The 15,785-nt window shown below is 44.8% G+C and overlaps 1 protein-coding gene across 4 annotated transcripts in view; it reads left to right on the plus strand.

Moving 5' to 3' along the window:
* The window catches only part of LOC110493471 (cytosolic purine 5'-nucleotidase), a 32,254-nt gene that overhangs the window by 8,380 nt on the left and 8,089 nt on the right, over positions 1–15,785 (plus strand). The window contains exons 1-13 of one of the 4 annotated variants that reach the window (XM_036949426.1): positions 2,342–2,430; positions 4,414–4,487; positions 8,933–9,050; positions 9,408–9,503; positions 9,657–9,748; positions 9,962–10,019; positions 10,698–10,791; positions 11,022–11,075; positions 11,257–11,340; positions 11,683–11,724; positions 11,852–11,959; positions 14,229–14,295; positions 14,589–14,759. In XM_036949426.1, the coding sequence (XP_036805321.1) occupies positions 2,363–2,430; positions 4,414–4,487; positions 8,933–9,050; positions 9,408–9,503; positions 9,657–9,748; positions 9,962–10,019; positions 10,698–10,791; positions 11,022–11,075; positions 11,257–11,340; positions 11,683–11,724; positions 11,852–11,959; positions 14,229–14,295; positions 14,589–14,759 (1,126 nt within the window). In that variant the 5' untranslated portion in view covers positions 2,342–2,362. The other 3 variants (XM_021567765.2, XM_036949427.1, XM_036949428.1) reach the window with 3 other exon arrangements.

Below are 15,785 nucleotides of genomic sequence, written 5' to 3' on the forward strand. Positions count from 1 at the left end.
AGGTGGGCAATATGGCAAAAAAATCCATATTGCGATAAATTGCCTGAATTTAGGCGATAACGATAAATAGAACGATACGTTTACAACATGAATGTACACCACAGGTTTTTAAAATGATCCTTTAAACTACTAGTACCTGTTTGATGGTTGTAGCCATCAATTGTCCCAGTAACAAACATCCATATTATATTAGGAAACTTATTTCATTTCTAACTTCACATTCCTCTACTATAGGCTACTTATCGTAATGGAAGATATCAGCAAAATGTCTGTCGATCATTTTCGGTTTATCATCCCAGCTCTAGGGTGTGACTGTGTGTGTGGTCCTACACTAGCTGTGTGCAGCGGTCAAATAACCTCTATGTCCTAACTCGATAAACTAGTCCTCTAATTCGTTAAATATAGGCTAAAGTGGTGCCCGGTCGTAAAATAGGTTACAATGTTTTGGCAGTCACTTACTTTTGTATTTGAAAATGGGGACCCTAAAATAGATGAGCCCTAAATGCATTTTATCTCGTGACAGGAAAGAAGCCTTTGGCCATGCATGCTGGTTAGCTGGACTTAATGTTAGACAATGGCAGTGGGCAGGAATGCCGGCTTCACGTGAGTGAGATAAACAGCCGCTTGTGCAACGTTTAACTTCACCAAAGAGACGTGTGTGTGTGCGTGCGGGTTAATTGCAGTTATTTCATACGGTTACATAACCTATGGACATTACAGCGCCACTAAAGCTGTCACTTTTCTGTCACTGTTGGGTCTATCTGAGTTCACTGGCACTCTGGCATCTGTAAGGAAGTCTGTAAGCCAAGTCCCTCACAACAACAGAACTGTTACTACCTGGTTGTTTTGATGGGCTGATGCATTTATGTACATCTAACAACACTTTTTTTGTTGAAATGTCAGGTTTAGTTTAACAAACTTTGCAGATTCAAAAATATCAGCAACCTTTACAGAAAGAATATCTTTGCTGAAAGGCTGATGAAACCATACAATGAAACAATCCACTCAGTCAGTAAGGCGAACACCATTTGTTAGTCCTAGATAAACTCTTTCACGGTAGGTTCAATGTACCGTTTCCATAAGATAAGGGTACTGGTGGTACACAAATCTGCCTGATTGTCACACGCTGTGGTCTGCCTAAGCTAGGGATTCACTGTTAGATATAGACTACATAGAAATAGAATCACTGTGCTCTGAGGGGCTTTACCCGTTCTAGTAAATCTATTTCTACGTCGCCTGCACCTAAAAGTGAATCCCTCAGTCAGACCCCAGTGGCGACAACCAGACAATCTGGTAATGGTAGGCTAGTACGGGAGGCCGGCCCACACATTCAGTCTATTTGAGGCCCAGTCATCAGGTCAAAGTGGGCTGTCCCCCACCGTCACTCTTTGTCAATAGTAGGGAGAAGAGTACTCGCACACTTGGGCAACATTTATGACTCCCACTCACGTTCACCTCAGTGCTAATAGCCCCAGAACACCTTGGTCTATTTGCAGAAGGAGGGCCTGAACTGTACACCTAGAGTTTGACCGTTTTAACCTGTTCATAGGGGGACTGGAACAAGGAGAACCCCCAGTAATCTACCCATTACTTCAAGACCCCGCTTTGTACTCAATGCTGAGAATACAGTAGGTCCTTCTTAGGCCTACTCACATTCCAGATGATTGTTATCAGTTAGCCTAGAGAGACCTCGGCTGTAAGCTACAGCTTAGTGTCAGTAGTAGGTCTACCTCAAATCCAGTGCACTGACATTGTAATTGTATCATCCATATTAGGGATTGTAAGCATCAGGTAATTGGCTATTTCTGATTAAATTCTTCTGAGTTAAAGCAGTGAATGGTGTTACGTTCTCCTTGTTCCTGATGGATAGCATAGCCCCTATTCACAAACTGTCTCAGAGTTAGGAGCGCAGATCTAGGATCAGGTCCCTGCGGTCCATACAATCACATTCATTATCATCTAAAAGGACAAACTGATCCTAGTACACGATGACTCTTTGCGAATACAGGCTTGAGCCTTAGTACTGTACAGTAGCCTAGCTCCAGTGGCTTAGGGCCTGGGAGGCACTGAGTTTGTTGCTGTTTCCACCTGATGGATTGTTCTGGATGTCTTTGAGGGCTAGAGCAAACGGTAACTCCCCCCAACCAACAACACTAGTGACAAACGGGCACCACAAACAACAACAACAATAACAGAGAACGATGCAGAATGGCAACAATAATTTTTTGCAACACGTCAGAAATTGAATGGCAAGGAAGCAAAGAGAGTGGGCTCTTTTTGTTTCTGGGCTGGAGTTGGAATAGCATTATGTAAGCGGGCTAGGCCAGAGCGCAGGCTAGTACACTTTTAGTCACGACACAGAATGCATCGTATGTCTGCCGCCGGGCTTAACTCGCAGTGGAAGCTGGTTCAGTATGGAGCTGCAGCAAGGTAATGGCAAAATATTGCATCATTTCTGAATGTATTATGGTCTATTTCCTAGGACGGTGACGATAGCAGTATCATAATGGCTGTGTTCAAATACCCATACTAACATACTGTATACTACATACTTAATGAGTGTATATACTACATACTATTAGTTAATTTTAGTATACTGTAAAAGAACTGTATCCTTTCGGTTGAGTGTACTAGTGCTTTGCCTGTCCACCGGAAGTTGATGCTGTTGCTATGCAACCTCTTTCTAGCTTGTTAGCATAACAAATGACTAGCTAGACCTTTTACAATCTTCAATCTGGAGCGTTTGTAAATTCAGAGCGTTTCGCTCTTGGAGCGTTCAGGGCGCACACACTGAACTCTCTGGTCGAGGAGTAGGGTTGATCTGAGCGTTCTGACCTCACAACGGCAGTCAAGCACCCAAGCTAACTGGCTAACGTTGGCTAGCTTGTTAGCTACTTCCAGACACAAATGAGAGAACACCTCTCTGACCATTTTACTCGTCCTAGCAGAGCTGGTTATACAGAGCGTTGGTGACTAACTATGCTGCTGGCAACATTTTAATTACGCTTTTTTTTTTTTCAAACGCGCCCTCAGACGAGACGACAGTGCTCTGAAATCGGAGTAGATAGACAGAATTAGCAATGCCCGTAGAGAATGCACAATGACTAAACCACATAGCTAAGAATGAAGTGAATAATCATGTCAATAAACGTTGGGTAGTTAGTTATATAGCATATAGTTAATATACTGCCTGGCAAATTCGATATGTTAGTAGCCAACTAACTTTAGGACGGTAGCTAGCTTGCATACTGCTGTGATGATATGCGGTTCGTAAGGTTAGCTATCAATTAGTATCCTTTCTCATTGGACTTTAGCTGCATATTTTCCACCATTTTTTTTTTCAAATCTGAAAACGTTGTGAAGCCACGCCCATTTTGCATTATGGGCCCTAAAAGCCCGGAAATAGTGTCCACTGCTTGTATACTTCGTATTTTGGTTGGTATTTACCAACATATTTATTTAAAAAAATGCGAAATTCCATGTGTAGCCTAGTCTTTTTTTACAAGTTACTTTGCAGTATAAGTTGTTCTGTGGTAGTTTGTTCAAAAGCTGTAGGTAGCAGGCTAGGCTGCGCTAACACGGAAAAGCCTAGAACCAGAGGAACAGAGATCTCTCTCTGACTGGAGCTGCCTGGCCTGCCACTGGAGCTGCCTGGCCTGCCACTGGAGCTGCCTGGCCTGGCCTGCCACTGGAGTTGGCTGGATCAGAAAGTGTCAGGCAGGATATGCCAACAATGCCGACCACTCCGGCCATGCAGACCCCCCTACCATGCCTTCAGATTTAACACTGGGGACAGTTGAGCTAGTTGAGGTGCCACCGTAAACATGTTGTCTATGCAGAATGGAGAGTCATGTTCATTAGGTACCAAACTGACTGAAACAGGGATGGAACTTGTCCAATAAGAAACACTCATTTTGTTGTCCATTGCAAAATGTTTTGCTATAGTGTGCACTTGTGAACCTACCCTGTAGGAAGCAATGCACTGTCTAAGGGCTAATAATGCCTTTTAAAAGGTTAAAAAGCTCAAGACAGCTAGTCTAGCTGTCTAATACTCAAATTCCTATGTTTTTAAGACATGTGGGAACGTGCCTTGTAAGGCTAGAGAAAATAGGAGCTTACTGACTTCATTGTCTGTGCCAGATTGTTTCTAATATCTGTTTAGGGGCCATGCATATCAATTGCAGACCTTTGTTAGGCTATATTTCAAAATGAGAACTACGTGAGCCATCACTAGATGGCTAACATATGATTTAATCCCCAAAATACCTCTGCTCATTCTTCTTCTGTGAGAGGCAATTTATCCTAATGTTCTCCTTGCACACAGAGGTAGGACTCTCTTGTATGTCTCTCAAAATCACTCTGAATCACATTCTGATTCTATCCTTCTGTTTCCTCCCTTTTTTGTTTTTTTAGAGTTTTTGTAAACAGAAGCTTGGCCATGGAGAAGATTAAATGCTTTGGCTTCGATATGGATTACACTCTAGCCGGTAAGTGCACTACAGTCGCTGCCTTGGCCGTCAACACTTCTTTACAGTGTGTATGTGGGCGCCCTCAGCCCACCGTCACTACTTTACAATGTAGGGTCAACTCTAGTTTGGTTGGCATAGCAACTAGTCGTCGGCCATATTGATTTCTCCTTCAGTGTTTGTTGACAAAGTACACCGGGTCAGAACAGGGGCTCACGTGTCATTCGATAAGCCCAGACCAGACTCACTGGGGACTAGGGGTGGTGGGTAGAAGGGCAGGGGAGGTGTAGGTTTCTTGGGGTACAGCGATGATGGAAAAAGGTGATGAGTTCTTCAGAAGGATACTGTAACGGAGGAAAATGCGTTAACTGAATCTGTAATCTGATTTAGATGTCAGTTTAGATGTAATGTTTTTAGACTCTTCTGTCATTGGAATTTGCAAACCACAAAACTCTTTGACCTCAAGTGAATGGCTAAGACTATCCTCACTTTCTAAATATTAACTAGTACAGTTTCTCTGTATTTGACTAAGCAATAGTAAAAAAGTAGCAGTAATTCTCTAATAGTTTTCTAAGTGACAATAGGTTGTCTGTAATCCATTGACCTGACCGTCAACCACATGAAGGCTAAAGTCAGTTAGGGGACATCTCTTGACACAATGTCTAGATGATGGCGTTGACATGAGTCCGTGCCCGATTTGTAACCGCAAGGCGCACCAGAACCCTAGATGAGGTTCTCCCCAGTGACCGGCAGGAGGCTGAGGTGTCGCTGTGTCGTGCTCTGGCCAGGGAGGCCACAGCCTGTTCCTGCGGTCACAACTCGAGCGTTGAGTGAAGCGATACGATATCCCTGGCATCTTGTAAACATCATCACTTGGTTATGGGCCGTCCCATATAAAGAGGCTACATGTCAACAGTTGAGCGTCCGTAAAATCTGCCCTCAGATGATGGAAATGGAATATGGGCCGTGTGTTTGCGGGTACAAGCGATCCCCTTTCCCCCTCCTCAAAGTCTCACATACACACACACACACACACACTGTACTTCTAGATGAATTACCAACCCTCCACTTAGCTGAGTCACTGAAGCACATTTAGCTAGCTAGATAGCGTCTTGACCCATGGTGATAGGACTTGACGTCTGAGGAGTCAGACCCCTCACTGGGATGACTTCTCACGGCAGCAGGTAGGCTATACATTGGTTTCTGTTTCTAGTGAGGATTTAAGAAGAGGGCTGTTAGGAGTTGTCCACAATTGTTTTCATACAACATGGTTACATGTACAACAAATCCTCTGACTGTAAATAGACCATAACCAGACGGTGTTCCTATATGTTCGTATTAGGACCGTGATCTCTGGTCAGTGTTGAACCATGTTCCTCTATGATATAGGCCTTCTGTCAATAGCTTTGTGTCACACAGAGGAGATCAAATGTCCTCCCGTCTATCCATGTCACTACGATACAGTATTTCCACATCAAGACCACGATGCCTGATAAAAGCAAAGGGCATTAGTTGAACCATGCCCTTCGATGATAGGTCATCCGTTATTAACTGTGGTTTATATCAAAGGTCGTGAAATCATCCACTGATGACAGCTCTATGTGGCCTAACACTCCCTGCCCACTCGCCTCTGGCACATTACCGTGGTAACTAGATACCCCCGGCGACGCTGGCTGACACATCTGTCCTCGACGACTCGCTGTTCTGAAAACACAACATAGAGGCTTCACTGTACTGTAGTTCAAATAACACACACACACACACACACACACACAGTTCTGAAATCAACCTAGTGAGAGACTCCACTGAGAAGCTCAAATGACACTGGAGCCACACTGTCGACCTGTTAGTTCTATGGGGCACGGGGTTATTTTTCACTGTTCTATTGTAGCATGGTGATTAGCCTGAAAGCCATTAGTTTTGGAATAAGCTAGACTATGCTATGCTAACTCATAGCCTTTGGTAGAGCGGAGCCCAAGCTACTAATTTATGTTATTATATATAAAGATGTCTGAGTGACATTGATGTCTGGACCCACCTCCGATACAGCTAGATAATTACTTAGGCCTATAATTAGCAACCAGGAAGTTGTCCAGAAGACACTTCATATGTCATAAGCTATGGCTACGATCCATGTGGCACCCTATTCCCGATACAGGACACTTCTTTTGACCTGGTGCCATAGGGCTCTGGTCAAAATTAGAGCACTTTATTGGGAATAGGGGTGCCATTTGGGATGAAGGCTGTTTATGTATCTGTATATAGCACAGTCTAGTCCAATAGATTTACAGGTCTACGACCATGTTTTAGTTGAAGGGTAAAGTTGTTTACCCTTAGGTGAGGGGTATAGCTTACATTTGGAAAGAAATTGGCCCTGGAGGACTGTAAATTCTAGCCTGGTCACTCTCTCCTCTCTCTCACTCACTCACATACTCACTCACTCACACACACACACACACACACACACACACGGCTTAAGGGGAGTACAATTATCTGTCAACGACTGCATCAGGAGAGGAGGATTTAATGGATCCCCAAGCTTAGTGTGTGTTTGTGTTACCAGGCTATAATTTACTACTTTCCAGTGTCACGTTCGTCCCAAATGTAAGGTATACCCCTCACCTATGAGTAAACAAATCAACTATTTCAACTTAAACATGGTCCCAGACCAGTAAATCTAATGGACTAGACCAGGGATGGGCCACGGAACAATTTCACCCCCCATCTCTCAACTTACTGTTGGTAAGTCTAGCGTTCACCTATTTAAACTTGTAGTAACCATGGCCAAATTAGCGACTGGGGTGGGGCCAGTTATCTTATTAAAAACGGCCTACTTTTCTGTTCGCCCCATGGAAAAATGTGTAGAATTGCTGAAATGTTTTGCTCGCAAGGTGGGGATGTGCAGACCCACTGCCCACTGTGACCCCCACCCCCATCAACGTTTCCTATCCCTGGACTAGACTGTGCTATATATACAGACATAAATAGGCTGTGTGTGTGTTTCCACGCCTGTGTGTGTTTAAGCTAAAGCTGTCTGAAGGTCACAGCAGTGGACAGTGCAGAGAGAGAGAGCGAGCGAACTCTGCTCATCGCCGGGCCAACCAAAGAGAGAGCTGATCGGGAAAGGTGGCGGAGGGGAAAATACTCTTAAAATAGGTTTCTTTGTAACAGCCACAGAGCTTAGGGAAATGGAGGCAGGGATGAGGAGAGGAAAGGTGGGGGTATTTGTATGGAGGAGTCTGGCCCAGGACTGTGCGACTCTTCGAGGCTGCAGCACTGGGCATGATGTCCACCACTCCTCTGCTTCGCTAGCCAGCCAGGGACACTGGAACACCACAGGGGATTTCAACTCACCAGAGAGGGAGAGAGAAAACACACAATTGGACAAATGTGCGCACACACACACTACACCAAGATGGGTATTCACACTCCTCTTTCTCTCTCTCTGTCTGTCTGTCTGTGTGCACGCGCTAACTCAGTAAGACACATTTGCCCAGGCCTATTCCTTCCATGTTTGGGGTCTCCGCGCTAGCTAGCCTATCCCCACATCGTCCTTCCTGCTCCCTCTAAGCATCAGCCAAGTCCTCCCCTCCTGCAGGGTCCTCCTGGACCTAATGTGGAAAAACACCCTTTATATGAATACCATCTGACAGAGCCTTCTTCCAATGTCAGTTAGCATTCTCATTGGCTGATAGGCCCCTCTGGCCCAGGCCTGGACATTGTATCCCTCTCTACTTTTCCCCTTCACCCATGGCTTGGCTCACCAGGCCTGGGGGATGTGTTCATTAGGCACCAAACGGCAGAAAACAGACTGAAACAGGGAGGGACTAAATGGACCTGCCCAATAAGAAAGGCTTATTATCCTTTTCTGTTGCACAACCTTGTAAACTGTTTTCTGTCATTTCCCCTAATGAACAGGGCCCTGGCGATCTCTGGTTGTTTGGCGTCTGAATGTCATCGTTTCCACAGGCCTCATTAGTATCAGAGTCCAGAGTTGAGCTATGGATCCTGTTTCTCCACGGATTAGATCCTAGGGTATTCAGGCCCCTGCGCTCGGTGTGTGTGTGCCCGGGCGTGTGCGCGCATGCACTTTCGGGGGAGAGGGGCTAGGCTATGTTATTACCAACAGTATCCCAGATATCCTGACGGCTAGAGTTATTTTAAAAATACCTGTCTCGCGTTGCATCACATCACCATGTCACGTTGCAATAGCTTACGTGCTGTTATCTAGTCGAGGTGAATGGGTCCACATTGGCTGGTTGAGGATAAATGGGAGGCTGCAATTTACAGAGTAGTCCGTTCGCAAACAGGCCATTAGACTTGACTACCTCCTACGTCCTTCTCCTAAATGTATGGTGTCAGTGTAATTACGTGCCTGTATAGGCATCGGGGAGTGCTGATGTGTGACTCTGTGTAGTCTACACCGGCTTGTGTTAAATGCTAACGTCTGTGTTTCTATTCTCCAGTGTACAAGTCTCCAGAGTATGAGTCCCTGGGATTTGAGCTGACCGTGGAGCGCCTGGTCCACATCGGTTACCCCCAGGAGCTGCTCAGCTTCGTCTACGACCCCGCCTTCCCCACCAGGTGACCACACACACACACACACACGGTGACCACCAATCACATCATACCGTTAATGTTGTTGCCATGGTGATGGCGTTATACTGCTATTTATTTATTTATTTATTTAAACTGGGAAACGCTTTGATGTCAACGGGGCACCAGCTGTACTTTGTTACCAGGTACCTATTACCTATCACATCATGGTTGCCATGGTGAGGATGTTTTAATGCTATTTTAATACCTGGTTGCGTGGGTTTCTAATTTGGTCCTGGTTGTAGCTAGGTAGATTGTCTGATGGGCTTTTTAAAGATCATGTGTCAACCATTTCTCTATGTATTCTAACTGACTGAATTATGTTGTTTCTCTGTATTTCTTCAGAGGCCTGGTGTTTGACACCCTGTATGGGAACCTGTTAAAGGTGGACGCCTACGGCAACATCCTGGTCTGTGTCCACGGCTTCAATTTCCTACGAGGGTAAGTGGTGAACCCAACGCTCTCCTAACCTTCTCGCAGTGTCCTCCCTACGTCCCCTTCTCCCCAGATCATTGAGCGGCTTTTTGAAGGTTAGATCCCGGTCTACCTGCCAAGAAATTCTCCTGGCATTTTCTTTTTCTCTTCTCTCCCCAGACCTGAAATACGGGAGCTATACCCGAACAAGTTCATCCAACGTGACGATACTGAACGTTTCTATATCCTCAACACTCTCTTCAACTTACCAGGTAGAAGGAGGAGAGATTCTGTCCATGCCAGAGCCATTCAATTATTTAAAAATGTGTTTATCTCCATCTAGATTCAACTGTCATTCATAAGAGGGACAAGCCCAGACATGCCCTCCATTTTGTCTGAGCACAGTTTGAGGCAAGGCCATGGAGTTCAACTCAACTTTATTGACACTCGATAGATTTTACAGTACAGTTTCCCTCTCTCTCCAGAGACCTACCTCTTTGCCTGCCTCGTGGACTTCTTCTCAAACTGTGACAGATATGCAAGGTAAGGAATCCCTAGTCACACTACCCACCTTATTTGTCTTGTGGGTTATATACAAGTAATTCCTGGATATGACATGGCAACATTTGATAAGCCAATTAGACAACATGACAACAGGGTAGGTCCATATCTCCAATAAAAATCCTCCAATAAGGAAGTACTTTAGCCCTAACCCTGTTAAGCCAGTGGAGCAAGATACTTTATTAGGATTACTCGGCTATCTGAATGATTATTGGTCTTCGATACTAATCATTCCACGAATGCATGCAGTAACTTAATTCCAGATTTTCAGATTTCATTACTTTTATTATTTAAATTTACCTGTAATGACTAATCATCTAGCATGATGTAATATCATGTCTCTATCGTCTCGATATAATTGTACAATCATTTGTTAGCGATAGTTTTAATGAATTCTTTGTGTGATGATGTGATCTGCAATGGAATGGCTGCATGTCTTCTCCTCTGAAACGAGTTGTTGGTCTTTTAGGGGGAGATTGCTTTCCTGTTTGGCTGGAAACCACCTCAAACAAGGGAAGACTATCCCATTTAAAAGCAAAACAAAAACAAAACCAAAAAATGTAGTGAAAAATGGCTACTAGCGTTTAAAAGCAAAGCTCTCTGTCTGGCCTTGGCCTGTCCACTGGCTCTGTGTGTCCCTCTCCTCCCCCCTTACCTCAGCTGTGAGACTGGCTTTAAAGATGGCGACCTCTTCATGTCCTTCAAGAGCATGTTCCAGGACATCCGCGACGCCGTCGACTGGGTCCACTTCAAGGTAGCGCGATGAGGAAGTCTATCACAGTGCAATCATTTGTTCACTTCCATTTCAAGGTGTTATATGGGGCGAAACGCCCAATGATTATCTTTATCCTGAAGCAATAATTTACTGTTTATCGTCGTGCTAATGGTATGTACCCTGAAAATGATTGACATGGTTTACAGTGAGTGTGAGCTTGTTATTTTTCGATGTATTTCAACCCATTTACCGGTAGTCCTGTCTTCCAGGGCACCCTGAAGGAAAAGACAGTAGAGAACCTTGAAAAGTATGTAGTGAGAGACGTAAGTACACACATGAACATTTTACCAGCCCCTTTAGCGCTCAACTTATTCCTACGGGAACACACTGGCACGACGAGAAGTCAACATTTACTTTGCGTCTCTGTCTGAATGCCTGTACGAACGCACTGTGTATGATAATGGCTTTGTAATATTTAGTGTTCTCTCTCTCTCTCTCATCAAGGCAAAGCTGCCTCTCCTGCTGAGTAGAATGAATGAAGTAGCCAAGGTGTTCCTGGCCACCAACAGTGACTACAAATACACACACGTGAGTCCACAGTACTGACCACGCTAAGTGCCCTGGTCCACTGTTTACACACACAGAGGAATGGACGATTCACATACACAGTAACAGACATCCTTCAGAGCCCAAAACAATAGTTAAGTCCTGCCTTGTTAAACGTCCATGCAGAGCAACATTTAATATGCAAAGCAAACGCACACACACAGCTTCACAAAACATGTCCTGGCATACTGTTACGTTTGCATATGAAACTGGGGTGACGTGTTTGCCTACTGAACTGGGGGCGTTTAGCAGCGGTATCTGTCCCAGTCACCATTTTTAATGAGATGACTAATAGACTCGTTATGTTGTTACATTTTCTCACAGAAGATCATGACATACCTGTTTGACTTCCCCCACGGCCCAAAGGTAAGAGAATCATTTCAACATTCATACACGGCGTTCTCCCTCAGACATGAAATCTTGTTAACTACATGCGTCTATATAATTTAACTATCGTCGCTACGCGTTGACCAGAATCTGTGTTGTGTTGCAGCACGGGACATCCCACCGGCCGTGGCAGTCCTACTTTGACCTGATTCTGGTGGACGCCAGGAAGCCTCTGTTCTTTGGAGAGGGAACGGTGCTCAGACAAGTCGACACAGTGAGTAATTACACCATCACACCTCTGTCAGAACCCAGTGCTGAGACTTTTGAGCGCGGTAGCCTGATGGCGTGGTAGCCTGATGGCGTGGTAGCCTGATGGTGTGGTAGCACAATGTGAAGTAGAACTTCTAAAGAATTCTAATTTGAGCAAGTTGAGGTGACTAATCTGCTTGGAGTAATGGTCAAAGCATATTGATTCAACAGTAGCTAAGATGGGGAGAAGTCTGTCCATAATAAAGTGCTGCTCTGCATTCTTAACAGCACTATCAACAAGGCAGGTCCTACTGGCCCTAGTTTTGTCGCACTTGGACTACTGTTCAGTCTTCTGTTCAGGTGCCACAAAAAGGGACTTAGGAAAATTGCAATTGGCTCAGAACAGGGCAGCATGACTGGACCTTGGATGTACACAGAGAGCTAACATTAATAATATGCATGTTAATCTCTCCTGGCTCAAAGTGGAGGAGAGATTGACTTCATCACTACTTATACTTTGGCACACAGCTTGGACACCCATGCATATCCCACAAGACATGACACCAGAGGTCTCTTCACAGTCCAGAACAGACTATGGGAGGCGCACAGTACTACATAGAGCCATGAATACATGGAACTCTATTCCACAGTACTACATAGAGCCATGACTACATGGAACTCTATTCCACAGTACTACATAGAGCCATGACTACATGGAACTCTATTCCACAGTACTACATAGAGCCATGACTACATGGAACTCTATTCCACGTCAAATAACTGATGCCAGCAGTATAATTAGATAAAAAAAAATAAAAAAAACTGATATACACCTTATGGAACAGCGGAGACATAGGCACAGACACATGCATACACACACACGATAACATGCACACTATACACACACACACACACACACACACACACACACACACAGGTACACATGGATTTTGTGGTGGAGTAGGGGCCTGAGGGCACACAGTGTGTTGTGAAATCTGTGAATGTAACGTTTTTAAAATTGTATAAACTGCCTTCATTTTGCTGGACCCCAGGAAGAGTAGCTGCTGCTTTGGCAGGAACTAATGGGGATCGATAATAAACCCCAGGAAGTGTAGCTGCTGCTTTGGCAGGAACTAATGGGGATCTATAATAAACCCCAGGAAGTGTAGCTGCTGCTTTGGCAGGAACTAATGGGGATCGATAATAAACCCCAGGAAGTGTAGCTGCTGCTTTGGCAGGAACTAATGGGGATCTATAATAAACCCCAGGAAGTGTAGCTGCTGCTTTGGCAGGAACTAATGGGGATCTATAATAAACCCCAGGAAGAGTAGCTGCTGCTTTGGCAGGAACTAATGGGGATCTATAATAAACCCCAGGAAGTGTAGCTGCTGCTTTGGCAGGAACTAATGGGGATCGATAATAAACCCCAGGAAGTGTAGCTGCTGCTTTGGCAGGAACTAATGGGGATCTATAATAAACCCCAGGAAGTGTAGCTGCTGCTTTGGCAGGAACTAATGGGGATCTATAATAAACCCCAGGAAGAGTAGCTGCTGCTTTGGCAGGAACTAATGGGGATCTATAATAAAACCCAGGAAGTGTAGCTGCTGCTTTGGCAGGAACTAATGGGGATCGATAATAAACCCCAGGAAGTGTAGCTGCTGCTTTGGCAGGAACTAATGGGGATCTATAATAAACCCCAGGAAGAGTAGCTGCTGCTTTGGCAGGAACTAATGGGGATCTATAATAAAACCCAGGAAGAGTAGCTGCTGCTTTGGCAGGAACTAATGGGGATCTATAATAAACCCCAGGAAGTGTAGCTGCTGCTTTGGCAGCAGCTAATAGGGATCTATAATAAACCCCAGGAAGTGTAGCTGCTGCTTTGGCAGGAACTAATGGGGATCTATAATAAACCCCAGGAAGAGTAGCTGCTGCTTTGGCAGGAACTAATGGGGATCTATAATAAAACCCAGGAAGAGTAGCTGCTGCTTTGGCAGGAACTAATGGGGATCTATAATAAACCCCAGGAAGTGTAGCTGCTGCTTTGGCAGCAGCTAATAGGGATCCATAATAAACCCCAGGAAGTGTAGCTGCTGCTTTGGCAGGAACTAATGGGGATCTATAATAAACCCCAGGAAGAGTAGCTGCTGCTTTGGCAGGAACTAATGGGGATCTATAATAAACCCCAGGAAGAGTAGCTGCTGCTTTGGCAGGAACTAATGGGGATCCATAATGAATACATATACTTGACATTGTTTTGCGGTGAGGCTACTGTTCCATGTGTTCTCTGGTGTTAGACGACAGGGCGGCTGAAGATCGGGACCTACACCGGACCCCTGCACCATGGCATCGTCTACTCTGGAGGTAAGATACCTGGGGACATGCACTGACTCACAGCACAAACCGCCAGACAGCACTGCCAACTTCACAAATCATCTAACTAGCAGAGTACTTCTAAACATGATGGATCTCAGTTAACCTTTATTTAGCCAGCATAGTCTTCTCAATAACGCTCGCTGTTCTCCAGGGAGGTCTGGGTTCCCTAAAAACAAAACAATGGTATGAATCTGAAAAACAACGTGGTACAAATCTTTCATAAAACAACATCATCCAGTAACATCTACATTTCAATATGTCCCTCTCTTTCTCTCGCCCAGGTTCTTCTGACATCGTGTGTGACCTGCTGGGGGCCAAGGGGAAGGACATCGTCTACATCGGAGACCACATCTTCGGGGACATCCTCAAGTCCAAGAAACGCCAGGGCTGGAGGACCTTCCTCGTCATCCCCGAGCTGGCCCAGGAGTTGCATGTCTGGACTGACAAGAGCTGTGAGTCACACTCGTAGTCTCACACGCAGGCACACACACACGCAGTCACACACACACACAGTCACACACACAGTCACCCACACACAAAAGGACGGGTGGACATTCCCATGCAAGCAGCCAGACAGACGTGTGCAGACACACACATACTCGTACATAAAACGGCTGATGGACACACTGGAGAGCACTGGTCCTCTGTAGCTCAGTTGGTGGAGCATGGTGCTTGCAACGCCAGAATTATGGGTTCGGTTCCCGGGACCACCAGTACAGTACGTAAAATGTATGCAGGCGTGACGAAGTCGCTTTGGATAAAAGCGTCTGCTAAATGGCATACAGTGCCTACAGAAAGTATTCACACCCCTTGACTTGTACCACATTTTGTTGTGTTACAGCCTGAATTCAACATGGATTCAAATGTTTTTTTCTCGCCTGTCTACACACAATGCCCCATAATGACAAAGTGAAAACATTTTTGTGTTTTATTGAAAATGAAATACTGAAATATCTCATTTACATAAGTATTCACACCCCTGAGTCAATACATGTTAGAATCATCTTAGGCTGTGATTACAGCCGTGAGTCTTTCTGGGTAAGTTTCTAAGAGCTTTGCACACCTGGATTGTACAATATTTTCACATGTATTATTTTTTTTAAATTCTTTAAACTCTGTTAAATTGGTTGTTGATCGTTGCTAGACAACCATTTTCAAGTCTTGTCATAGATCTTCAAGTCAAAACTGTAACTAGGCCACTCAGGAACATTCATCATCATCTTGGTAAGCAACCCCAGTGTATATTTGGCCTTGTTTTAGATTATTGCCTTGCTGAAAGGTGAATTTGTCTCCCAGTGTCTGTTGGAAAGCAGACTGAACAGGGTTTTTCTCTAGGATTTTGCCTGTGCTTAGCTTTATTCAATTTATTCTTATGCTAAAAAAAACTCCCTAGTCCTTGCCGATGACAAGCATACCCAATACAGGATGCAGCCACCACCATGACGTGTTTTGTTGGATTTGCCCCAAACGTAACACTT

This window comes from Oncorhynchus mykiss, chromosome 17, assembly GCF_013265735.2.
Source record: "Oncorhynchus mykiss isolate Arlee chromosome 17, USDA_OmykA_1.1, whole genome shotgun sequence".
Lineage (NCBI taxonomy): Eukaryota > Metazoa > Chordata > Actinopteri > Salmoniformes > Salmonidae > Oncorhynchus > Oncorhynchus mykiss.